At 42.5% G+C, this 27,752-nt stretch overlaps 1 protein-coding gene across 1 annotated transcript in view; it reads right to left on the reverse strand.

The window, feature by feature from the left end:
* Positions 1-877: 877 nt before the first annotated feature.
* LOC127581314 (heparin cofactor 2-like) overlaps positions 878-27,752 on the reverse strand; it is a 28,590-nt gene continuing 1,715 nt past the window's right edge. Inside the window, exons 2-4 of the mRNA XM_052035599.1 lie at positions 19,524-19,797; positions 4,731-4,878; positions 878-2,785 (exon numbers count right to left, since the gene is read on the reverse strand). Coding sequence (XP_051891559.1) covers positions 2,594-2,785; positions 4,731-4,878; positions 19,524-19,797 — 614 coding nt within the window. The 3' untranslated portion in view covers positions 878-2,593. The remainder of the gene's footprint in view (positions 2,786-4,730; positions 4,879-19,523; positions 19,798-27,752) is intronic.

Raw genomic sequence — 27,752 nt, forward strand, 5'->3', positions numbered from 1 at the left:
CGAATTCCCTTTCTATTTCCCCGGATATTGCTGTCCCAGCTCCAGCTATGGGAATTAGGTCCATGCTATCTAGTGCTTACTTTTTATACACCTTTCTCCTATATACTTTCTCTCAATGACACCTGTTCCTGCAAAGTCAAGCAGCGCTGGTATGTCTAATCTTTCATTATAACTAAACTTCTCCAGCCACCCCCAATTTCAGCAAACTAAAATCAACCCAAGGTTCTTAAAAGGATGGTCTGAGTTTTCACTTCTCAGCAAATCTCATCTAATTTGATATGTATTGAAGCTTGCTGTATTCAGCAGGTTCAGTTAAATTGATGTTTGGGGAATTAAACTAATGAAAACTTAAACAGAAGATAGTCTTCTTTAATTTGCTTTTGATTCCAAGCTAGAGGAATATAAGGCTAGGGTGCTGGTGTTGAATACCTTTTGAACATCAGTTTTTCTGTACACTCCCTGCCTCTATAATCTCCTGTAACCCACTGAACTCTTTCCACTCCTCCGGTTCATCCCCAAATTTCAACTCTCCACCATTGCCATTTCTACATTCAGCCCCACAGCTCTTAATTTTGGAATTCTTTCCCTGAACATCTTCACCTTGCTCCATATTTCTCCCTGAAGTCACCTTGTGACCTGTGTTTTAAACTTCCCATTTTATATTTCCTTTAGAATCATTTTTTATTCGGTGACATTTCTGAGAAGCACATCAGAATGTTCTGCTGCAGTAAGAATATAAGTTGTTGTGCACTGACCCAGTGATGTTACTGCCAATTCTTTTTTGGTCCACTGCTGTTGGTTGCCTTTTGTTGAAGAAAAAAGGGATTATCCAGTTCAGATTAAGCAATTTTAATAAAACAGTATATGAGATGTTTTTGCAATGATTTCAATTCGTGTTATCAGATAATTTGACAAGCATCTTTGAATTATGAGGAATAGATGTTCATTTCCATTCCTCCTATTTTACTTCTAATTTTTCATTTTCCTCCACTGGGAAGATGAATAGCAAAATTCAAAGTCAGAACCCTCACCCATCACTTCTTGATCTACCACATAAAATGTCTGCTCTTTGGGAATTCTGTTCATCACTCTCTTAAAGATATCCCACAAATGCAGGACATTCTCCAGTTATAGAAGCATTACATTTGGTGTCCTTTCTAAGATATTGAATAGAAATATGAATGTGCAGGCAATCAGTGAATCCTGTTCAGTTATGATACACTATATACACTAATACAAAAGCAGAATATTGGAAATCTGAAATAAGACCAGAAAATACTGGAAACCCTCAGCAGATCAGCAATGTTATCGGAAGGAGAAGTGGTTAACTTTGGGTTGATGAACTCCAGTGGTAGGTTGGAAGTCATTGAGGTGAAATGTTGTGCTACAATTTGCATTTAGTGATGAAAAAGCAGTGCCTCCCACTGACTGTAAGAAAGGTTCCCACAAAGATCAAGTGATCTATGGTGACAAAGTCCCCTCTCAGGCATCAGCAGGATCCCTGCTGCCCACCAGCAGTGACACGATCAAGTTGGCTGAGCAGTGAATCATATTAAACACTTCCCACAGACAGGAATGCAGAAAGCATTTCTTCATTAACTTTTTAAACATTACAGAGAGTACAATATAAGGGTTGGAATACATGTATGTGATTAGAGGCTGAAATATCATAAATGCACTCTTAATATTTTAAAATATTTCCAAATCCCATTTATTTTGAAATATTCATATAAGCAATTCACCATTCAGATAGGTAAATTTAATATTTTAAGGCCAGGTAGTTTGCTAAGGAGTAAATATAGCTTAGTATGCCATTAAAGTCCACATGGATCTCGTGTAACTAAGCATAAGATTTTCAGGGGAATTTATGGTGGGAGTAACTTGTAAAAAGCTAAATTTATGTCAGTTCAAGTGATTTCAGCTTGATTGCAGTGAATAAGGCTGCAAACATTGCAGTCTGCAAAGGCACGCCAAATCACTGATGGTAACATCTGGATTTCTGTGTTGTTATATATGCATGAAAATCCCCAGATTGCTGACAGTTGCACAGAACAATGTCAGCAAACACTAGTCGTCTCGCCATCAATGCTATTGCCTAAGCTCAGCTATTAACTCTTCTGCCTCTGTGTGGATGCAATTGAACCTGCTACTTTCAGCATTTTCTGTATTTATTTACAATATATATACAACCCACCCAAAACCATATGGCAAAAAACTCCAGAATAAAAAAGAAGAGTTTGATATTTGAAGGCACTCAAATACATGTACTTAAACAGAGAGTTTAGCCTCAGTAGACAGCATAATTAAGCACCAGCATTGTCCTGCACAGCAGTGCTGGGATCCGGGGTTGAGTCCCCTCCTCATTCTCAACCACTTTGGTGTAAATGTGACGGGGTACTTACTTAAAGGTTTGGAAAATAATAGGTACCTGAACATTAAAACAAAATACAGGCATTAAGAATGAATAATGAACAGTGAACAATTAAGTTAGGGAGTGATTAATTTGGCAGATTTTCTGGGCTTTCTGTTTGACATAGTAGTGTGCTATTACTCCTGCTGGAACTTACATAACCTCACTTGGGTTGCCTCCTTTTTATTGGTTTAAAGGGTTCACCACTCTCCCCATGAAAAGCAACGATCTGGTGTGATGCTCTAAGATGAGGAACAGGAAGGGACGGTCAGCCATAAATTTGGCCTGTGAGGATAGAGGAATGAACCCAGAAAGGGAGACGGCGGCTGCTTCACTTCCTTCTTCATCCACGTTCATTACAACACGTTGCTTCATCTGAGGGAAAGAAAGGAAGAAAAATATGATGTGGGTGAGGGTAAAGTCAGCAAGTATTAGATTGCAGTATCAGCTCACTGGATGGATCGATTGATGGACACCACTGACTAGTGGATACTGAGCTACATGGATCAGTGAAGTCCTAGGTTTCTGAATCTGCTTCTCTGAGTTAATTGATTTTGTTTGGGAGAACACCTGGGTTGAGGAAAAGAAAATTAACAAGGGTTCATTTTCCTGATCACGCAGCACAGAATATGGTGATTTGGCCCATTGTTTGTCTGCTCTCTGAGAGTTACTAACTACTTCTGCTTCTCTGCAATTTTTTCCTTAAAGTATTTACCCAATTCCCCCTTCAAAAGTTACATTTGAAGCTGCTCCACCATTCTCCCAGGCAGTGCATTTCAGATAATATAAATTCCATGTGTAACAAACATTTTCCATCTTCCTCCTTTTATTAAATCCATGCCTGCTGATTATGGACTCTCTTGCTAGTAGCTCCTATTGCAAAGCCATGCAAATACTGGATGCTAATTGGGTCAAACTTGGCTGTGAGCACAACCCTGTCTCCACCTTCTCAGGCAGGTCACCTCTCGTTTGCCTAAAAATTCCAGTGTCCCCAGTAGGGTGGGTTTGAGTGACCCTCTGCACAAGGCTTCAGTTGTCATCTAGTGGGGTGATCACAACATACTAGACATTGTACAGTTTCCCAGTTCCTGCAGCAGTTCCTCACCTGAGGCTGAGCCCAGGACTTTGACTGCGGCTTTGACTCGAGCTGTGGCCTGGTTTTGGGGGTGGGGGGGAGGGGGGGAAGGGTGAGGAGGATGTCATGGAAACAGCATCTGTGGGATCAGGAGTGGGGTGGACTGCCAGATTGCTTGGGGTGGGAATCAGAGGTGGTGAAGTGAGGGGTGGGGATGATTGGAAGCTACACAGACCCCAGGACCCCAGGGCGGAGCAGGTGAGGGGTGGAGGGGGTGTATGGGGTGGAATAAGCAGATAAACTGCAGATGCTGTAAGTCTGAAATAAAAACAGAAATTGCTGGAAACACTCAGCAGGTCAGGCAGCATCCGTGGAGGGAGGAACAGTTAACATATCAGGTCAATGACCTTTCATCAGGTTCTGATGAAGGGTCCCGGACTTGAAACGTTAACTCTTTCTCTTTCCATGGATGCTTCCTGACTTGCTGAGTGTTTCCAGCATTTTCTGTTTTTATTTCAACTGTTGGGGGTATCTGCTGGGGTGGGAGGGGAACAGTAGTTGTCAGATGTTGAAGAGCACAACTAAGAAATGGGGAAATTATAGGATCAGGGAGGTGCCAAATGGAGATCAGGTGGTTGTTTTAGTGTTGAGGGAAGTGCCCAGTGGTATAGGGTAGATCACTTCTGTACTCTGTTGACCTCCCACAACAGTGCTGCGACTTTAAGGACATGTTGTCGTTGGAATGCCCATTAAGGGGCATCCCAGGATGATGTGCTCCAAGATCCCCTGAAAGGCTCCAGAAGGAGGACTGAAGAGGAATGCTGTCATCCCATGTGGCCTGATATGGAAATCACACAGGGATTACAATGACGTTCAACTCCATCGATGAAGATAACTCCTTGGGTGAGTTCATTGCAGAGCGCAGACACCATCTATTCAATTAAACCTTGAGTATAGTGTTGGGCGTACTCCCATCCCATTGCATTTCACTGGAAAATGTTCCATCATCCCTTACAATTCTATGAAACATTATCAGTACAAACCTTCTCCTGTTGCAGCGAGAAACTCACCACTCAACAGAATGACCGCCATTGCTGAAAAAAAACTTGCTTGCACTTGGGAGGCTTATGAATTACAACTATCAGTTGGATTCCTGAACTGACAAATCACAAACTCTTTAAAAGAATATCCAAATTGTGTATATATTGCCAGAATAAATGGTGAAAACATGGCTGAACTACTTACCTTGCTAATGTGCAGGTTTCCCTGTTCACATACACCAGACAAATCTGCTTGATTCTGGAAGAGATCCATCACACCCAGGTCTTGAAACATTTCAATTAAGTCATAGTCACCTTGTAGAGTGAACTTTGGAATATAGACCTCTCTTGTCCTGTTATATGGTAGACACAAATCATTCAGATTGCAAACTCAGTTTGAATTTATGCATTTTATAAAATATTTCACTTAAAGAAAATGATGCATCTTGAAGTTTTAATTTGTTCTTGGACCCTTTATTTTTAAATTACTCTTTATTTTTAATTCTTCCACCAGTCATTAATCAGTATTGTCAGTGTTCTCTCCCATATCCCCCATTCTAAAGGCTTAGGATGAAACTCCAAAGCACCAAGTTGCTCCAAACCATTGCAGCAGATGTAGATGTCTTGGCAATGATTGGGGCGATCTATATTTCAACAAGGCCTAATCTGGCCCCAACAGACATTGCTGGATAACAGTTAAACACCAGAACCCAGGCTAATTGTTTTTTTACCCCCTTTCCCTCCCCAGTGGGACTAATTGGAGAGAGGGAGGTCAATTGTAGCATTCCTACTCACAGAAATGGTTTAACTCATCAGAGGCTGAAATCAAAACTGGTAGCAAAAGTTTACCCAGGATGTCAAGTCTGTGAATCTCCTTCAAGGATCTTTCCTGTACAGGACTTTAAACCCCAAGCACAGTATCACTTCTAAACTTACCTCATCTTTTTAACCTTGTTTGTGTCATCCATTATGCAGCTTGAGTCATTATTTTATTGTTTTTCTTTTCAAACTGAATGTGTTTTGTGTACATCGCCTTACCTAATTACCTGTCATAAAGGCATTGGGATAGATCAGAGAGAAGGGCAGCCAACTAATTTCTCAACCAGGAATGTATAAATTACAAAGGAACACCTAGTAATTTGAGTTAGTAGAAAGCCGTGGGTCAGCAATGTGTTATGTTTCCATACATTGTATATTTGGAAACAGGGATACAAGAAGTCTGAAATTATTAACATGAAATGTTAACTATCTCCACACATACTGCCTGCAGTTCCAGAATTTGCAATGCTTATTTCATTAGCTGTGGACACTAGAGACTGCACAAATTATTCAGCTGACACTCATTTAAAAGAAGTAAAATGTGTTATAGATTCACAGAGTAAACAAGCATGGAAGCACCCCCTGCAGCTCAACTCGTCCATGCCGACCAAGATGCCCATCTAAGCGAGTCCCATTTGGCCCATCTCCCCCTAAACCTTTCCTATCCATGTACCTGTCCAACTGCCTTTTAAGTGTTATTATTGTACCTCCCTTAACCACTTCCTCTGGCAGCTCATTCCATTCATGCACCACCCTCTGCATGTTCTTGGGTGGTTGTTGTCACTGGCAAGGCTGCCATTTATTGCCCATCTCTAGTTGCCTTTAGAAGGTGGTGGTGGGATGCCTCTTGCAACACTCCAGGTCTTGTGGTGACATTGCTCCCACTGTATTGTTGGGGAGTTGCAGCAGTGATGAAGGAACAGAGTCAGGGTGCTGTATAACTTGGAGGGTGCTGGAAGTGGTTAACCTTTCTCTCAGACCCTACCACTGAAGCCTCCAAAGCACTATTACTCTAGTCTGCCTCACTTGGAGAAGCTTACAGAGAGGAAGGTACTGTCGTAGCAATCTTGTTGAGGTGCTGCCATGCATCTTATGGATCTTACATGCTGGGGCCACAGTGCACTGGTGATGGAATGAATCCAGCTGAAGGGCACTGATTAAGTGAACTGCTTTATAACTTTGCAGACTTTTTAAAAGAAAAGTTCAGCACATCAGTAATCCAGAACCATTGCCTAATGTCTGAGTCTTTTGATGTAAGAAAAATGCCTAATTTTGCAAATTTTGTTACCCAATTTGGATTGAAAGTTAGATGTGTCCAATAAGTCTGTGAGTTATTCCCCAGATAGTAAATTAAAAATCATGTACTTCAGAAATCCTATTTTCAGACTTATTTTCCCTTGTTTTCTGTTCCCCTTTTCAGAATGTAACTTTAATGAGATGGTGCCTACATTTCAGATTCTAAACAGCATACTTGGTGAGTAATCCCACCTTTGATGTTGTATGAGAAGGTTTCAGGAACCAGGCAGCTGAATTAAACTATAAATAAACTAAAAGACTTTTGTACCTCACCATGTCTCTCAGGAATATCTCCATGCCTCACATCATGAGTTATTTGTTTGTATTGAGGACAAATTCATCACTGGACAAAACTGGCAGACTTTGCTACCTCCTTATTGGGAAGCAATCATGACATGTTTAGCCATTCTAGATGCTCGTACAAAGAAGTCAGCTCTGAAGAGTTGCTGCATCAGTATTTTATTATGAAAATTAGCACATTATCATGACTTGCAAGTTGCATTCCCTGAGGAAGTTCCAAACTCAGTCAGCAAAATGTCACCAGAAACCAATTTCTCAGTGAGCAATGAGTGGCCAACACAGGTTAAAAATTGTGGAGCCCTCCAGGGAATAAAGACAACCGGTCCATTTCTGAAGTTTTGGATAGATTGAAGAATAGTTACCAGAATAAAGGACTTCAGTTATGTGGAGAGAATGGAAAAGGTAGAGGTGTACCTTAGAACAGGTAAGACAAAGAGGTTTAATATTTACACGGGGTTTTAGGATAGTAAGGGTAAACTATTTCTTGTGGCAGAAGGGCTGGTAACTGCAGGGAAAGGAGTTCCCATATTTCCTTCAAACAGAGATGGAATGCAGACAAGTGTGAGGTATTGCACTTTGGAGGACAAACCAGGGTAAGACTTACACAGTGAATGGTAGGGCACTGAGATTTGCAGTAGAACAAAGGGAATACAGATCCATAATTCCTTGAAAGTGGCGTCACAGGTGGATAAGGTCGTAAAGACCGCTTTTGGCACATTGGCCTTCATAAATGGGGGCACTGAGTACAGGACTTGGGATGTTATGTTGAAGTTGTACAAGACGTTGGTGAGGCCAAATTTAGAGTATTGTGTGCAGTTCTCATCACTTACCTACAGGAAAGATATCAATAAGCTTGAAAGACCGCAGAGAAAATTTACAAAGATGTTCAGAAATTCGAGAGGGTCAGGGGCATAAGTGAATGTAGTCGCTATTACTAAGGAGAAGGTGCTTGGGAAACTGAAAGGTCTGAAGGTAGATAAGTCACCTGAACCAGACAGACTACACTCCAGGGTTCTGAAAGAGGTAGCTGCAGAGACTGTGGAGGCATTAGTAGTGATCTTTCAAGAATTGCTAGAGTCAGGAATGGTTCCGGAGGACTGGAAAATCGCAAATGTCACTCCACTCTTCAAGAAGGGAGGAAGGCAAAACACAGGAGATTATAGGCCAGTTAGCCTGACTTCAGTGGTTGGTAAGGTTTTAGAATCCATTTATTAAGGATGAGCTTTCAGGGTACTTGGAAGCACATGATAAAATAGGTTGAAGTCAGCATGGTTTCCTCAGGGGTAAATCTTGCCTGACAAATCTGTTGGAATTCTTTGAGGAAGTAACAGGCAGGTTAGCCAAAGGAGAGTTGGTGGATGTTGTTTACTTGGATTTTCAGAAGGCCTTTGACAAGGTGCCGCATATGAGAGCCCGTGGTGTTACAGGAAAGGTACTAGTGTGGATATAAGATTGGCTGACTGGCAGAAGGCAGACAGTGGGAATAAAGGGGGCCTTTTCTGGTTGGCTGCCGGTGACAAGCGGTATTCCTCAGGGGTTGGTGTTGGGTCCGCTACTTTTTACATTATATGTTAATGATCTGGATGACGGAATTGATGGCTTTGTGGCCAAGTTTGTGGATGATACAAAGATAGGTGGAGGGGCAGGTAGTGTTGAGAAAGCAGGGAATCTGCAGAAGGATTTGGACAGGTTGGGAGAATGGGCAAAGAAGTATCAGATGGAATACAGCGTAAGGAAGTGTACAGTCATGCACTTTGGTGGAAGGAGTAAAGGCGTAGACTATTTTCTAAATGGGGAGTGAATTCAGAAATCAGAGGTGCGAGGGGACTTGGGAGTCCTAGTGCAGGGTTCGCCAAAGGTTAACTTGCAGGTTGAATTGGTAGTAAGGAAGGCAAATGCAATGTTAGCATTCATTTTCAGAGGACTAGAATATAAAAGCAAGGATGTAATGCTGAGGCTTTATAAGGCATTGGTCAGACCACATCTGGAGTATTGTGAGCAGTTTTGGGCCCCACATCTAAGGAAGGGTATGCTGGCATTGGAGAGGATCCAGAGGAGGTTTACAAGAATGATCCCAGGAATGAGAGGGTTAATGTATGAGGAGCGTTTGATGGCTCTGGGCCTGTACTCGCAGGAGTTTAGAAGGATGAGGGGGGATCTTGTTGAAACCTGCTGAATATTGAAAGGCCTGGATAGAGTGGACGTGGGGAGGATGTTTCCAGCAGTGGGAGAGTCTAGGACCAGAGGGCACAGCCTCAGAATAGAAGGACTTCCCTTTACAACAGAGATGAGGAGGAATTTCTTCAGCCAGAGGGTGGTGAATCTGTGGAATTCATTGCCACAGACGGCTGTGGAGGCCAAGTCATTGGGTATATTTAAAGTGGAGATTGATAGGTTCTTGATTAGTAAGGGTGTCAAAGGTTACAGGGAGAAGGCAGGAGAATGGGGTTGAGAGGGAAAAATAAATCAGCCATGATCGAATGGCGGAACAGACGATGCGCTGAATGGCCTAATTCTGTTCCTATGTCTTATGGTCTTATGGGTAATTTCCAGTGGCCAATGAACCTACCAACAGCACACCTTTGAGATGTGCGAGGAAATCAGAGCACCCGGGGGAATTCATGAGGTTACAGGGAGAATGTGCAAACTCCACACAGACAGCACCCTGGATCAGGATCAAACTGGGTCGCTGGAGCCGTGCAGCAACAGTACTGACCGCTGCAGCCCTGTTCCACAGAGCTGAGTTCATAGGCAAAGAAACCAGAAGAGAGGTGAGAAGAACTTTGTTAATTCAGTAACTTATTATAATCTTGAATTTACTGCCCAAGTAGACAATGAAGCCAAAGGAGGTGGGATAAATACTGGGAGGGGAAAACAATCAGGTCCATGGGGAAAGAACTGGCGAGTGGATCTACAAGATCCAACATGGACATGATGAGTCAAATGGCCTTCTTCCAAATTATTCCATGAATATTAAAGGTTCACTGATTCAATCAGCAATTTGTTGTGATGAAACATTCTTAGCAATTTCTAAATTAATTCACTTCCATAACTGACAGCTAAAAGGGTCACTCTGATCTGCTTCTAATGCTTGTTTTGTGAAAACAGAGTTCCATTGCACTAAATTTTGTTTATTTTTGTGTGGAACATAAGACAGGTCAAGTATTTCAACCAGGGAACATCACTGTAGGAGCTCTTCAGGGCAGTGTCCATTGCCTAGTATTGGTATTGGTATTGGTTTATTATTGTCACTTGTACCGAGGTACAGTGAAAAACTTGTCTTGCATACCATTTGTACAGATGAATTCATTACAACAGTGTATTGAGGTAGTACAGGGTAAAAACAATGACAGAATACAGTCATCTTCACCTGCTTCATCAAAGACCTTTCTGCATCATCAGGTCAAAAGCTCACAACCCTTTTCCTTCTTGGTGGAAAAGGTTGTGAGTTTATGAGGTGTTGATCAGAGCGTTCTGGGTGCTGATTGTAAAGATTGCATAATTTTTAATTCTATTTGCAGCTCTTCACCAAATGAATCAATCCATGCCTGCATGCAATGAGACCTAAACATTATGCAGCCATAGACTGATAAGTGGCAAATAGCATTTGTGCCACAGGAGAGCCAGGAAATGATGATGTATAACTAAAGAAAGTCCACCTTCTACCCTTGATAGTCAATGGCATTTCAATGGCCGAGACTCTCGTCATCAGCATTCTAGGAGTCACCAATGAACAGAAAGTCATCTGGCCCAGCCATATAAATTGTGTGCCCATAAGGACGTCAGATACAAAATATCCTAGGACAAGTGATACCCAGATCCTTTCCACCATCCACAAGGTACAAATCAAGAAGATGATGGAATACTCTCCACTTGCTTGGATGAGTGCAGCTCCATCAAGCTTTACATCCAGAACAAAGTCACCCACTTGATTGGCACTCAATCTACCACCCATAGTCTTCACATACCAATGAAGCATAACTGCAAAATGTACTGTAATTATTTGCCTAAGCAGCTCTGAAGCACCACCCAAACCCATGACCTTTACCACCAAGGACAAGGGCAGCAGGCTCATGGGAACTCCCCCCACTACCTTGAATTTCTTTTCCAAATGATACACCAACCTGATTTGGAAATATATTGCCGATTCTTCATTATCACTGGGTCTAAATGCTGGACCTCCTTACCCAACAGTACAATGGGATTACCTTCCCCAGAAGGCTGCTTTGCTTCAAGAAGGTGTCTCACCACCATCTTCCTAAGAGCAATGAGGGATGGACATGAAATACTGGCCTTGCCAGTGACGTCCACATCCTGAAAAATGAATATAGAAAAGTACTGAAATTGCAAGAAGTGTTTGTGGGACTGTATTTTTGCAATTAATCTTTGCCTCGTAGACTGAGAAACAAGTTTAAAGTGGAGGTGTAATATACTCATACTATTTAGGTTAACTATTTCCCACAAAGCAATACCTGTACTGGTATGTTAATGGTCCCAGCAATTCCCTTATGTTTTTAGTACAATAATGTATGCAGGCTTTCATACTTTTTATTCATGGTTCCCCAGCTGATCAATTGAGGACAGCAAAGCTGTTTGATGTTACGGTGTCAGAAGGAATACTCTACTGGAGATTTGAGGATCATGTCATCAGATTGAAAGGTACGTTTGGTTAATAATATGTTTACATGCCTATTGTGAAAAGACTAGTTTGATCTATGCACCATTTTCAGGTAAAGTGTTGAATTAGTGTACATTTTGCCAGACCTGTGATCATTCCAAGGAATGCTTAGAAAAGCTTGTCCTTTGATATTTTATTTCTTTCTGAATGCAGATTGCTCTCATTTTGATTGATTCATTGGAATGTTGCCATGTCCAGGGTGTTCTAACCATTTTACCGATGGAAAGGATTTGAAAATACAGTCATACTTACAATATTCTTCAATCTAAGGTGTATTCTCAGGTTTGGAAATAAGGACTCTGGTCAAATTATAATTAAAATTACTTATCAGTTGCAGTTTTTCCAGAGACTAAAGCAACAAGAGATTCTTTAGCTCATCCAGAATATCATAAAAAACACTTAGTATTCACTGTGTTTAATCTCTGTGGAGAAAGATATAAGTGGATTTAGAGAGGTTTATGTAAGAGGATGTTACACGATCAGGCAGAAAAAGGCAGGCATAAAAAAACAGCAAAATTCAGGGAAGCAATTCCAAGTCCAGCAAGATGGTTCAGTCATGTGAGGAAAGTTATATGACACAAAAAGCAATTCTATTGATTGAAATAAATGAATCTGATTGTAGGTGTTGCTCTGTACATTTAGATGGCATGGAATGAAGCAGCTTAATGACTCATATCAAACCATGCCTCACCAAGTGTTAATTTGGTCCATCTTTAGAGGAAACAAACATGGACACATATCTAGTCCAAACTCACAAGGGGATGCTAATGTTGCATCCCTGGCACCGATCGTTGTAGATGTGACGCAGAGTGAGTGAACTTCTCTAAAGGTAAAGTATATGGGCCAGTCGTGGGAGTGGGTGCTCAATTTGAGAAGGTTTCTACATCTTAACATTTTGGGGTGCATTTTCTGTAAGTTATTACGTGAATTACTGGCACTGAATAGTTTTGCCAGAATGTTAAAAAAATAGTAAAATCTTGGGTGTTACAGAAGTTTAGGGCATTGATTCATATCAGTCATTCCATGAATATTGAATCTCTATTCTCAGCTCCCTTCTCTGAGGTAAACTGAACACTTTTACAGTGGAAAGAAGGCAAAATCTGAGGTCTGTCACCCCAGCTACTTTTATTACATTTGACGCATGCCTAGAAAAACTTGGAACTTGGGGAAAATGACCTGCATTTATTCTCTTGGTTGACTAATGCAGTTGATGTGGGGAATTTATACTTCGGTTTGCAAAGCCATGCTTAAGCACTTATTAAACAAGCTACAGAGACTGAATACGTGTAGGTTATTGGCGTGGTAACTGTGGTGAAATATGTCTTTGTGTTTCATGTGTATCAGCCACTGGATTTACTCTGCATATTCGGTCACTGGATATATTCCCATCTAAACCACTGGAACCACAGAAGTCCCTGTGACTGACAGCCAAAATGTTTGCATAATTGTAGCTCTGATGACCAAAGTTTCTCCCCACTGCTTTTTTTCTCTTCTTGTTCTCCTCAAATTGTGCACCTGCCATGTGCATGGGGATCCTGCTGAGGTTTTACAAGCACAAGTTGGGGCTGAGTGTCACCACTGTCCACTCCATTTTGGTTACAGTTGGAAGGACCTGGAGATGAATGGAAAGAATCCTAACCCTGAGTATCCCATCTAATCCAATCAGGGTGCATTCATGACCCAAGCTGCCTTGTCAATGGTCAATGCTATGGAACACATTGTATTGAATTATCAGATTACCATATTAACCACAGGACAGTCAATTGAGTCCACCATATCCATTGTCAGTTATCTGTGCACTTGAACACCCGGATTCCCAACAAACATTTACATTAGGGTATGGAGTACAACAGCACAATGATGAAGTTACTGCTCTGTGGTCCAGAAACAAGAGTTCGGAATCCACCATGGAGTCACTGGACTTTTCAAAATTCAATTGGTGAAACCCCCATCGACTCTGTCTACACTTCTTGCTGCCTTGGTAAAACCAACATAATCAAGGACCCCACTCATTCTGGACATTCTTCTCCCCCCTTCCATGGAGCAGAAGATACAAAAGCCTGAAAGCACGTACCACCAGGCACAAGCACAGCTTCTATCCCACTGTTATAATACTATTGAACAGTTCACTAGTACGATAAGATGGACTCTTAACCTCACAATCTACCTCGTCGTGCCCTTGCACCTTACTGTCTACCTGCACTGCACTTTCTCTGTAACTGTAACACTTTATTCTGCATTCTGTTATTGTTTTCCCTTGTACTACCTCACTGCACTGATGTGATGAAATGATCTGTATGGATGGCATGCAAAACAACGTTTTTCACTATACACGTGAAAATAATAAACCAATTTACCAAAATCTGGAATTAAAAAGTGAGTGTCACGATGGTGATCATAAAACGAATGAAATGTTGTAAAAATCCATTTGTTTCACTGATGTTCTTGAGAGAAAGGGTCTTCCATCTTTCCCTTGCCTGGTACCATGAGACTCCAGAATCACATGGGGTTTAGGGAGAGACAATGCACTGGCTTTTTCATGGATGACCATATCTCAAGAAGGAATAACAATATTATCAAATGCAACCTATCTGTGATGGCCTGATGTGTAACCAAAATAAAAGCAGAAAATTCTGCACTCAGCAGGTCAGGCAGCATCCGTGGACAGAGAGACTGGGTTAACACTTCAGGTCAATGACACATTAAAAGACATTTGGATAGGTACATGGATAGGAAAGGTTTAGAGGGATATGGGCCAAATGTGGGCAAATGGGACTAGCTTAGATGGGAATCTCGGACAGCATGGACCAGTTGGGCTGAAGGGCCTGTTTCTATGCTGTATGACTCTATGACCTTTCATTACAATCGTTCTGAAGAAGGGAAATCAACTTAAAACATTAATTCTGTCCCTCTCCATAGATGCTACAGAAATCCTACATACATACATAGGACACAACCTGCTCTGCCATTCAATACAATCGTAGCTGATTCAATTTCCACATTTTTGGTTTTTATTTAAGATTTTTAGCATCTGCAATACCTTTCTTTTCAATCTGTAACTGCACTGCTTGGTGAGGCATTGTGCAGTGCATAAAAGGAAAACATCAGCTGCAAAGATATTACATTCATTCATTATCTTGTCACTCAGGTAAAGACTTGAGTGAGTTAACAGAGATCTGCCACTCCCCATGGAATTATTGGTGAGCTTGGCTCACTAATCATACTCAGATAGCCAATTCCTACTCCAGGACTGGGTCGCAGAATCTAAGCTGATTAGAATGGAATCTTTCAAATTATACTGTAAACAAGATCCTACCTACAAGGAGATCTTGGAGTGTGACTGCCAACATTCTTGCATTAATCAATGCCACATAAATTAATTATCTAAACATTTAACTTGCTGATGATCATACCTTTCCTTTTTAATCTATGCAACAGCAGTTACTATATTTTAAATATAATTTACCAGTTCTGAAGCACATTAGAACTTATCACAGAAAAAAAGGAACATCACTATATCAATACAAGTTCATTCTTTATACCTCCGTAAGTTGCTGCTCTGGAGGAGGGGAGATCATATGAGGAAACGTAGGAAGACTTATTGGACCAATCACAAAACTGATTCTAATAGCATATGTATTTTTTTTAAATAGTTCAGGGAACTGAAGAAAAGAATAAAATTGCCTGTAACCGTAAGATGAATTATCTCTTTCCATTGCTCATCCTTTTTAAAAAAAATGTTTAATAAAATACCTGCTCCTAGCAGCTTGATGTTGGCCTATTAGATTTAGTCCCACGTTAGTATCTGTACCATTTTAAAGTAGGTTGTAAATGTTAATTGGGTTTTAAATTTCAATTGACTACTCTAAATTTTAAATGTTAAAATTATAAATTTTTTATTTATTCCCCTATAGGGACCTACTACAAATTACCTTGTATGTGAACAGTCGGGTTGTGTGAAATTCTAGTGCTCTTTTTTTCTCTTTACTTTTCTCCCCTCTCCTGATCAGTATGACAACAGAGGAACTGGCCACTCAGCCCATCTAGTCTGCCTTACTCTTTTCCTTCCAACTGAGCAAATCGTCTGAATCACATTTACCCCACCCTATTCCCACATTTCTTCAACTTTTTTCCCTTTCCTCCATCCAATAGGGTTCAACATTAAAATAACTTCTGCTTTACCTTAGAAGTGAATTCCATACCTTACAACTCTCAGTAAAAGACACTGTTCAGTTTGAAAGACTTGGCCATGTGTGAGTGAGCGCTGACAGATGTCTAGGTTATCAAAGCAGAAGCCAATCCTCCAATTGACCCACATCCACACAACACAAGACTTCGAATCACAAGAAGGCCATTTGGCCCCTTGTGTCTGCTCCACCATTGAATAAGGTAGTAGCTGATTTATTATTTCAATGCCACTTTCCTGCACTAACCTCATAACCATTCCCTTCATATCCAAAGCAACCATAGTCCTAGGGAATCCTTCCTCACCTCTTCTGTTCAGGGATGAATAATTCAACCTTGGCTTGAATTGTGCTGGGAAGTTTTGGTGTAGTGCAGGCTTGGAGCATGGCCGTTCAACTCAACATTCTTGTTCCAGCACTCAATATAGATCAGGGGTAATCTGAATTTTAATTCCATCTACCCACCTTGGTCCTACACCCGTTGATGTGCTTTACTAATAAAAATCACACAGTCTTCTGGAGGTTTGTGGCTGTAATAACTCTTTTGGTGGGTGAGGTTCTAGATTTTACTACTGCATGTGTGAAAAGATACTGCCTGGCACCATCCCTGTATAGCCAAGTGTTAATATTATGTCCCTCTTGTCCTGTGCTTTCCCACCAGAGGCTAAAGGTTCTCTCCACCTACCCTCTTCTTCTAATCATTCTAAGCACCAACTGCTTGGGCTATCTATTAATGCAATGAATACAAGGTTGAGGTCAGGCACTATATAGAGGTCCCTACAGAGGATGACAGGATCTGATAGCTAGAGATATACATTCACATCAGTAGAGAAAGAAGTACAGGCCGACCCTGGGTTACGAATGCCCATCTTATGGACACCCTTACATTCTCTGAGCTCCTGTAACATTATTAAATTCAAAAGTCTGACATACACAGATACGTGCGTTCCTATGAATAACAGAATCGGTTTCCCATCTCGCTCCATTTTTAGTCATTATCGTTTCTTATCAGTCTTATGTGCTTTTGCTGCCATTCATCACAATATTGTCGGAGTGTGGTTACCGTATTGAGGGATTTTTGTGTGTTTTCTGACCAATGGACAAAATCAACTTATGCACGTCGGTGAAAAAGGAGCCTGCTCATTACACTGGGGTGGTCTGTAAAATTCCAATAATCCGGCACTCTTGGTGGTGCTAGGCTGGTGGATTTTCTTGACTATTGAATATTACTCCTATTAATTCACCAACACAATTTTAATTCACCTTTTTTTAGATGTTACAAAATAATATGTTTTCCAGTAAACCAGGTAAATGTAAAGGGAGCACTGGAACAGGGTCCTGATGTGTTTAACGTGAGTGTGGGGATGGGGTCCCAGTGTGTTTAACGTGAGTGTGGGGACGGGATCCCAATGTGTTTAACTTGAGTGTGGGGACGGGGTCCCAGAGTGTTTAACGTGAGTGTGGGGACGGGGATCCCAGTGTGTTTAACATGAGTGGGGACGGGGTCCCAGTGTGTTTAACGTGAGTGTGGGGACGGGGGTCCCAGTGTGTTTAACGTGAGTGGGGACGGGGTCCCAGTGTGTTTAACGTGTGTGGGGACGGGGGTCCCAGTGTGTTTAACATGAGTGGGGACGGTGTCCCAGTGTGTTTAATGTGAGTGTGGGGACGGGGGTCCCAGTGCGTTTAACGTGAGTGTGGGGACGGAGCACAGTAAGGTCTCACAAGCAGCGATATGATATCATCTGTCTTTTTTTAAATGTTAATTTAGGCACTAATATTCACAAAACCTCCTGGGATGCCTCCCCTGCTCTTCAAAATAGAACTGTGAGATCTTTTACTTTCATCTGAGGAAATCGGCAGGAGTTTACTTTGATGTCACACCAGCAACACAGCACCACACCACTGGCCAAAGAAAGTTAATACCCATTGCTGAAGCTAAGTATTTACACGTGACCAGAGTTGGCTACAAAACTTAATCCAGATGTTTCTTGTCCTGATTATGAGCATTGTGTGCAAGTTCCACTGTTAGGTTGTAATAAGTTTAATAAACTTTAACTTGATTACTGCAATTACTTAACTGTTCAGTTTGCTCACCCCACTATCATCTTTGTCCTTATGTCCCTGAATAAGGCATGCAATGAGAAGTGGAGAGCCCCAGACTTGCAGTATCACTGAGAGATTGTGATGATAATGAATGTGGTGCATGGAAACCTGACATCATCACGGTTCAAACTGCCCTTTAAAGGTTAGCAGTGAAGCGTATTGGACGTATTTTACTGCTGGCGATAACTAGAAAGTGTGTTGGCAGCATCAGATTTCGGGTTTTCAATCTTACAACTGGTGTAGTCGTAAATCCTTTCATTACTAGAAACTGAGTTCAAATCGAGCTCAGCCTGATGAAATTCAGGTCATTCATTGAAGGCTGAAAGATGATTTAATGCCTGCGTTTGCCCGGTTTCCATGGGCTGTGATTTGAAATAAATCACAATGGGCAATTTTGTTCCTGAGGGTTACAGGTGAGAGGAAACAGAAATAGGGGAAGAGGAAGATGAGGTTGGACATGAAGTACATCAATGGACTGCAGTAAAGGGAGCTTCAACCCACATCCAACCTATAAAGTGGTTAACCTAGTAAAAGATACCTAGTGCTACTTTTAGGACGCTCCAAAGCAGTTTCCACCAATGATGTATATTGGAATTTTGAAATTGTTGTAACACAGTAAATATACAACCCAATCAGCTCACAGCGAGTTCCTACAAGCAACACTGTGATGATGGCCCAGGTAAGCTGTTTCCCTCAGCAACAGTGGAGAGAAACAATTGCCAGGATGCCAACAACAACTCCCCTGTATCAGCATTTCTTTACCATTCACCTGAGAAGGTGGATAAGGGATACAAAATATGAAGTATGTTCTGTTCTCTGGCACTGGGATATGAATTCAAAGTCCTCCCATTGGTTCCCCCCCCACCACTGTTCTCATCTGCCCTCCCCACCACCCTCATTTGGTTCCATGCTCCACCTTCCTCTCCTATCAGATTCCATCATCTGCAGCCCTTTGTTGCCTCCACCTATCCCCTCCCAGCCTCGGTCACTATTTCCACCCTTCCCTCCCCTACCTGACTCCATCTGCCAATCGCACCTCCTCACATGGATCAACACACACAAAATTCTGGAGGAACTCAGCAGAACTCGTCTATGGAAGGAAATAAACAGTCGACGTTTCGGGTCGAGGAAGGGTCTCGACCCAAAACGTCGACTGTTCATTTCCGTCCATAGATGCTGCCTGACCTGCTGTGTTCCTCCAGTGTTTTGTGTGTGTTGCTCCAGGTTCTAGCATCTGCAGTCCCTCTTGTGTTTCCTCACCCGGATCCACCTATCACTTGCCTGCTCTTGCTCCACCCCTCCCCCCTCACCTCTTTATATTGGCTACCTCCCCTCTACTCATTCAGTCGAGATGAAGGGTCTCGACCCGAAACGTCGACTGCCCATTTCCCTCCATAGGTCCTGCCTGACCCACTGAGTTCCTCCAGCAGTTTGTTTTTCTTTGCTCAAGGTTTGCACTGCCCTCCCAGGGATCTAGAATCAGGTGGAAAATATAAACCTGCAGATAAACAAATGGATGCAAACACACACAAATGTCCCACCTTCTGAGCAATTAACTTGAAGAACAGTTGATGAGATCATATAAGTGGGTGCACTTTCAACACATTCGTCACACTACCTGTTTGTCATGTCCTTGAGCCAATTGTCAACCATTTCCCAGCTGAGTTCTCTCTCAATGTGCCTCAGCCCAGAGGTTTTGTAGGGAACCACAACCAGCATGCTGGCATTGGCACTGTAAGGGAGACTGATGACATCGCACTCGTGGGTATGATCCATGGTGGCAAGCATGGTCGCTCTGACATACATCATCGGCACCTTCACCACTGCCGTCCGGCTGGTGTGGAAATGGAGCATGGCCGTCTTGCTTTTAATAAACTTATGCTCCCACAAGCCTGCAAACAGAATGGATTGGCAGAGTAATAACAGCCTTGTAGCACTACACTGCGAGTTAAGATTGATGACACCAGCGAGGTTGATAACGGTGTGGAAAATGATCACATTAGTTACTGCGCTGATCCAAATGATAGCAGAGACGTCTCCCAGTACACGTATTGTTCAAAAGATATGGCTGGGGTTGATCACAATTGCAGCATCCCTTAAGCATCTTTGAATTGTTTTGTGGTTAAAAGAAACCCTAGGGTATTTGGATCATTGGATTCACAGTTCTTGATTGCATGAAAGTACCTGACTGCTGTTTCTTTACAATAAAAAAAAGGTCTACTGGGAAAGAGCAGGTGAGTGGTACTAATTAAATAGCTCTTTCATGGACGTGATGGACTGAATAGATTCTTGTTCTGCACAACAGTGATTCATCCAACATGGCTTGGTACGGCAACTGCTCTGCCCAGGACCGCAAGAGACTGCAGAAAGTTGTGGACACAGCCCAGAGCATCACGGACACCAGCCTCCCCTCCTTGGACTCTGTGTATATCTCTTGCTGTCTTGGTGAAGCAGCCAGCATAATCAAAGACCCCACCCACCCGGGTCATTCTCTCTTCTCTCCTCTTCCATCGGGTAGAAGATACAGGAGCCTGAGGGCACATACCACCAGACATAAAGACAGCTTCTACCCCACTGTGATAAGACTATGGAATGGTTCCCTTATACAATGAGATGGACTCTGACCTCACAATCTACCTTGTTGTGACCTTGCACCTTATTGCACTGCACTTTCTCTGTAGCTGTGACTCTGTACTGTTATTGTTTTTACCTGTACTACCTTAATGCACTCTGTACTAACTCAATGCAGTTTGTATTATCTCAGTGCACTCTGTACTAACTCAATGTAACTGCACTGTTTAATGAATTGGCCTGTATGATCGGTATGCAAGACAAGTTTTTCACTGTACCTCGGTACAAGTGACAATAATAAACCAATACCAACACTTTGAGGCAGCAGAGTGGTGCAGCTAGTTGAGCCGCTGCCTAACAGTGGCAGAGCTCAGGAGCTTTCTGTGGGGTTTGCAAGTTCTCCCTGTGACGGTGTGGGGTTCCCCCGGGTGCTCTGTTTTCCTCCCATACCCCATCGACGGTGGGTTGGTTGGTCAATTGGCTGCTGTAAATTGTCCCAAGTGTGTAAATAAGTGGCAGAATCTGTGTGTGTGTGGGGGGGTGGGGGGGTGGTTGATGAGAATAGAACATGGGATTAATGTAGAATTACTGTAAATGGGTGGTCGATTGTCATATGGACTCAGTGGGCCGAAGGGCCTGTTTCCATGCTGTGTGACTCTGTGGCTCCTTGACTCTGATCTTCTCAACTCTTTTCATTAGCTAGGAGCTCCTGGAGCATTAACAGCTGACGAATAGCTGGATTGTGTCTGTGGGCAGATACTTTGAGCCAGAATCAGAAGCAGGTTTATTATCACTGACGACTGACGTGAAGTTTGTTATTTTGCAGCAGCAGTACAGTGCAAGACATAAAAACATAAAAATGATTATAAGTTACAAAAATAAATAAACAGTGCAAAAGAGGAATACCGAGGTAGTGTTCATGGGTTCATGGACTGTTCAGAAATCTGATGGCTGTTTCTGAAACGTTGAGTGGGGGTCTTCAGACTCCTGTACCTCCTCCCCAATAGTAGTACCATGAAGAGGGCATGTCCCAGGTGCTTAGAGTCCTTAGTGATGGACCCTAAGGATCCTTAGTGATGGGTCGTAAGGTCCTTAATGATGGATCCTGATGAAGGAAGCAGAGGTGGGAGTTCCAACTCATAATTTTTACCTCCATAGCTTTGGAGCAATTATTATCTAACCAGGATCAGCTAGTGCAGGGCACGCCAGGATGTCGAGCTTTGGGGGTGACGAGTGGCCCTGTGGGTGAATCCCTCAGTACTGAGCCAGAAGACCATTGGTTCAGAACCCTGCCCAAAAGTGTAAAAATCAGGTTGGCACTCCAGTGCCATAGAAGGGAGTGACCTTAAAACAAATCCCCGTTTGTCCTCGAAAGCAAAAGATCAAACATCACTACTTCAAAGGAGAGCTAGGAATCCCACCCCCACCCCCCCTCCCCCCACCCCATGTGTCCTGTTTCCAGTGGGCATGTGGGAGACAGTAGGCTAAAGGGAAATAAATGGGGGAATTGGACGAATGGGATTGCTTTGACTTAATGGGCCAAATTGCCTCCTTCCATATTGTAAGAAAACATAATTCAAACAGGTTGGCCAGTAAATATATTACTGTTTGAAGGTGTTTGCTGTGTGCCAATTAGCAGCCGCATTTCCCATATTTACAACAATGATTGCACTTCCAAAGTACTTTATTAACTGTAAAGCACTTAGGAACATTGTGAAAAGCTCAAGATAATGTGTCTTTTTTATTGATCTGCATGCCTCAGTCTATCCATTGAAGCAAATATATTTTATAATGAAATAGTTTCAGAAATATTCTCGTGTTTCTGATCACATTGGTATATTTCTCATTGTCACAAATCACAGGCATGGTGTAATTTCTGTCAATGTTTATGTGCTGTTGGGGTGGGTGGGGTCTTGTTTTGAAAGTTGCTAACAACAGTGAGTGGGTGATGAAGCCCAGCTTTGCCAGGAGTCTAAGAATGAGGAGAGAGAGAGAGATTGGAAAGGTTGGGGTTGTCCTCCTTAGAGCAGAGAAGGTCAAGGAGAGACTTAAAAGGACTGTATAAAATTATTGGTTTTGATCGAAAATACAAGGCAAGGTGATGGGGTGGGGGGGGGGGGGGGTGGTCAGTAACCAGAGGAGACAAAGTTAAGATAATTGGCATGAGTGGGGGATTCAGAGACATTTATTTTACGCAGCTGCATGTAATGATCTGGAAAGGCTAGTGGAAGCAGATTCAATAGTAATGTTCAAAAGGGAATTGTATATTTACTTGGAAAGGGAAAACATTCTGCTGAGTTACAGGGAAAGCAGGAGGGATTGAAGTCAATTAAATGGTAATTTCAAAGAGCCAGCAGACATAATGGGTCAAACAGTCTTTCTCTGCACTATATTACTCTTTGAGGTTCTAATGTGTTCTGCACACGCTTTGAAAAGAAGTCTGTGAATATTGCCAGGTTATATCCAATTAAAACAGAAGCTACAGTAGTGGGATGTATGTTTCAAAGAAACTTTCCATACAAGAATTCATCAACATTCACAGTTGCTGCACCCTCTGAAATCTGTTTCCTGCCTCTTAACTCTTGGATCTTAAATCTCCTTGTACTTTAAAATGTGCCCTGGAAACTCTGCTACGGGTACATTAACGCAAGTGGTGATCGCATGCAACCACTTTGACTGCTATTCATCCAGAGATGAAGCTTCTGGTAAAACAAACGATGGAACTGCAAATTTGTGTTAAATGGGGAACCTCATACTCAAATACATAACGTCAAGGTATTAGAGTCTAAGGTACCACAATAAAGTTGAATTGTATGACCTAGGAAACAATCTTCTCTGTCACTATCCTTAGCAGAATTAAGAAACAGTGTTCATTTATGTGTTTGTAGCCGTGTGTAACCTAGGTTGCAAGGAGAAGTGATGCTACAGTTTTTGTTGTTAATAGTTCCATGTATAAACTAAATTATTACAAGACTTAACATTAAATGGAACATAAAAAGTACAAGTTGTAGAGAGAGGGAAGCTTCTGTAGCTTCTGTTTTAATTGTTAAACTTCTGTAGGACCTCAGTTGGATTGACATGGTAGCATGGCAATTAGTACTGTTGCCTCACAGCTCCGGGGACTTGAGTTCAATCCTGACCTCGGGTGCTTTCTATGTGGAGTTTTCATGTTCTTCCCATCACTGCATGAGTTTCTGCTGGGCGCTGGAGTTTCCTCCAACAAACCAATTGGTTCCTATAAATTACCGCTTGGTGCAGGTGAGTGGGTATGTGAGAGGGAATAAGTGCAGGACTTTAAGGAAATGAGGAGGGGATAAACGGGACTGATGGGGATTGCTCTGCTCAGAGCCAGTATGGACCATATGGTCAAATGGCCTGCTTCTGTATTGTAATAAATATGTAAGATTGTGCTTAGAGAAATGTTAACAGCCTTATTTACTATTGTATAGTGAGGATACAGAGTCACCATTGAAGGAACAAATAGTTGCTGTAATGATATCAGAAGAAAGAAGAGTGAGAGAGAGATAGAGAGCAGGCTGTGGTTCTTTTCTCTAAATAAGAGAAAATTAAGGGATGACTTGGTGGAAATGTTCAGTGTTGTGAAAGGCTTTGGCATGATGGTTATAGAGAAGATGTTTCCAATTGGGGCTAAGGCCAGAACTAGGGCCATGGCTATAAGACAATAAATCAGTGAATTCAGGAAAAGCTTCTTAACTTCATAGTAGTTGGAATGTGGAGTTCAATTGCAAGGGGTAGTTGAGATAAATAGAGGGGGAGGACATAGAGAGAGACCGAGAGAGAGAGAGAGAGAGAGGGAGAGAGAAAGAGGGAGATGGGGGCAGTGGTGGGGGGGATGTGGTGGAGTTCATCAAAGAGAAAGGATTGAGTTATTTGAAGAACTGGTAAAAGACATGATGACACGCACAGGAACCAGTTGGCCTGAATCACCCATCTGTGCCATTGCTGCTTTATAGTATTTTGCCTTTCATGGATTTAATGAATCAGTGTTACATAAGATATCACGTTATGAGTTCAGGAAAAAACTGTATGAAGGTGGTTGAAACCCAAGTGATCTAAAGATTATTCTAGGTGTTGCAGATGAGAAAGCCACAGACTGGCACCTGGACTAAATTAATTGTTTTTATCACAATTAGCCCCATTTCTCAAGGAGAAGAAAAATTCTTGGTGATCTCCCTTCTGGAACATGGAAGTGTTTGATAATAGGTGAGAGAACACAATTGGTTAGCTGTAGAGGTCGCCCAAATTCTACATGGATTTTCAACCCACATTGAGGAGCATAGACAGTGTGATTGCACTCAGTCTGTTTCCCAGGGTTGGGGAATCAAGAACTAGAGGGCACAGGTTTAAGGTGAGAGGGGAGAGATTTAATCGGAACCTGAGAGGCAACTTCTTCACCCAGAGGGTGGTGTGTATATGGAATGAGCTGCCAGAGGAAGTGGTTGAGGCAGGTACATTAACAACATTTAAAATGCATTTGGACAGGTACATGGATAGAAAAGGTTTAGAGGGGTATGGGCCAAATGCAGGCAAATGGGACCAGCTTAGATGGGGGATCTCTGTCGGTATGGGCCAGTTGGGCCGAAGGGCCTGTTTACGTGCTGTATGACTCAATAAACTTTCAGTGTGAGAGGTGAGGGTGTGACCTTCTTGGCTGGCATGTAATTAAGGTGGCAGATTTGGAAAGACTGGATGAACTGAAGGAATCATGGCTTTAGGAGAGGAATGTCATTGGAAATCAAAAAAAGATTCAAAGTTGGATATTATCTCCCACAAAGTTTACCGCAGACAGTACACATATACTGTATATATTGGAGTAACATATGTGAAATTTGGATTCTCTCCACTAGTAAAATATGATTAGAATTTTCCATGATTTTCATGTTGCTATATAAACAGATGCAATTAATGCATTGCCGCCTTGTTCTCTGTTCCTGTGTCCAAGTTTCTGGAAATAGCATGTTGTTTTAATTGGTGCTGTTTAATACCCCCTCTAGTTAATACCATGCTGTGTCTGGAAGTGACCCAGTAACATAGACTGTGGATGGTGTGTCTCAGAACAAGGACAAAGCCAGATTCAAGTGTCAGAACCTGTGCTTGTCATTTAGGCTAAGCTAAACCAGTAGCCAATGTTAAACATAGAGACCAGTTCTGTTTCAGTTGGATATCAGGCAATTCCCCACAGGGGAATTGCCTGATATCCAACCGAATTTCTGCCTCCCACATGGACATTCAAGTACCAATAACAATGCCTTACATTTACATAGTACCTTTAACACATTAAAGCACCCTGAGGCATTTCTCAAGAGAGGCGTCTGGGTTTGTCCTTGGGCAGCACAGCTGCTGAGAGCAGGGCAGGCTGATTGGGTGTGGCCATGGAAAGGCTGATAGGGGTTGGCCTTACCTTGGGAGATGGCGAGTGGCTGGTGAATGTAGTGCGATGGCAGCTAGAGGGGTTGGGGTTGGAGAAGGAAGGGGGAAGAGGGAGAGAGTTGAAAGCAAGTTGAGTGCAAAGGGGGTAGGTTTGAAGGGAGACTGAGGGAGTTTAGGCAAGGGATGGGGAGAGATGACTTGAGGAGGGAGGGGAATAGGGTGGTGGCAAGTTGTAAGAGTATGTATGTTGTGTAGATTGTGTGTGGTTAGAGTGCATTTGTGTGTACTGATCTGTGTACGTGTTCATGTGTGTACTTGTGCGTGCGTGGCCACATATGTGCTTGAGTGCATGATAACCCAGCCTGCAGCAGAGGCTTGTCTCCAATTGTTTTGGGCCGAGACCTCCCTCTGTCAAGTTCATATTCTAGCTACTGTGTAGTGGCTACCCTGTGTTAAAAGCATTTATGCACAGGCATCTTCCACCCCTCAGGCAGAAGTGGAAGCAAGACATCCTCAAACCTGAGAAGAGTCAGATATCATTATTCATAGAGAACATCTGAAGGCAATTTTGGGATAGGTATCTAAAAGCTTGGCCAAACTGATGGTTCAAAGGCAATAAAGCGCTTGACAGGAGTATAATCAGACAACAATCGACAGAAGCCAAAAAGGAGATAGATCGGTGAGTAAAACCTTGCTGAAAGAGGAAGGTTTTACAAACAGTCTTCAAGTAAGAGAGATTGGACAGGCTAGGACTTTATTCCTTAGAATGTAGGGGACTGAGATGTGATCTTATAGAGGTGTAGAAAATCACGAGGGGCTTAGATAGGGTGAATGCGCTCAGTCTTTTTCCCAGGGTTGGGAAATCAACTAGAGGGCACAGGTTTAAGCTGAGAGGGAAGATTTAATAGAAACTTGAGGGACAACTTTTTTACTCAGAGGGTGGTATCTATGTGAAACGAGCTGCCAGAGGAAGTGGTTGAGGCAGGTACAATAACAACTTTTAAAAGACAGTCGGACAGGTACAGGGATAGGAAAGGTTTAGTAGGTTATAGGCCAAATGCTGGCAAATGGGACTAGCTTGGATGGAACATCTTGGTCGGCATGGACCAGTTGGTTTGAAAGGCCTGTTTCCTTGGTGTGTAACTCTATGAGAGAGAAGGAAGGGCGGCACTGAAAGAATTTCAGAGCGTAGGGGCCACACAGATGAAGGCATGGCTGAGAATACTGATTGGTGGGATTTATAGCAGCTCAGAGATGCAGGAACACCGAGGAGTATAGAGCTGATGATAATTACAGAGTCAGTGAAGAGATTATAAGGAAGATAATTTTAGTGTTGAGCCCCACAGGATCTGGGGGCAGATGTAAGTCAGTGAGCACAGGGGTGGTGGGTGAAGGGGAGATCATGCCAATTAAGATACGGCAGGCAGGGTTGAGTTCACTTCCTTGGAGGGTGGAGGATAAGTCCAGCCAGGAGAGCATTGCAATCGTGAGCTCTGGAGATGGCAGACTGTGGGTGAGGCAGGGGGGAGGTTTTCAGTGTTATGGTAGTGTTTATGGGGACTCCAACCTCTGAGATCTCTGGTCACCCGACCACACTTGCCCAAGAGTGCAGGTGGACACTGGTCTACTTCCTATAGTGCTGAACAGCCTGACGTGGCTCCTACTTCATTGTTACTGCTGCGCCCACACCCCTCCCTTTCTCTTGCCTTACAAGTGAAATGTCTGGCTTCTGGTTGGCATGTGATTCATTTCCAACACAGCTTCATGTTTTACCGTGGGGCACAACATGTTGGAACACTAAAATGCTGCTATAGTACTTGGAAATGTCACCCTCTTCATAGTGTAATATATTTATTGTGAATCCAGCAACAGTATGTCATTGTTA

This window comes from Pristis pectinata, chromosome 21 (genome assembly GCF_009764475.1).
Source record: "Pristis pectinata isolate sPriPec2 chromosome 21, sPriPec2.1.pri, whole genome shotgun sequence".
Classification (NCBI taxonomy): Eukaryota; Metazoa; Chordata; class Chondrichthyes; order Rhinopristiformes; family Pristidae; genus Pristis; species Pristis pectinata.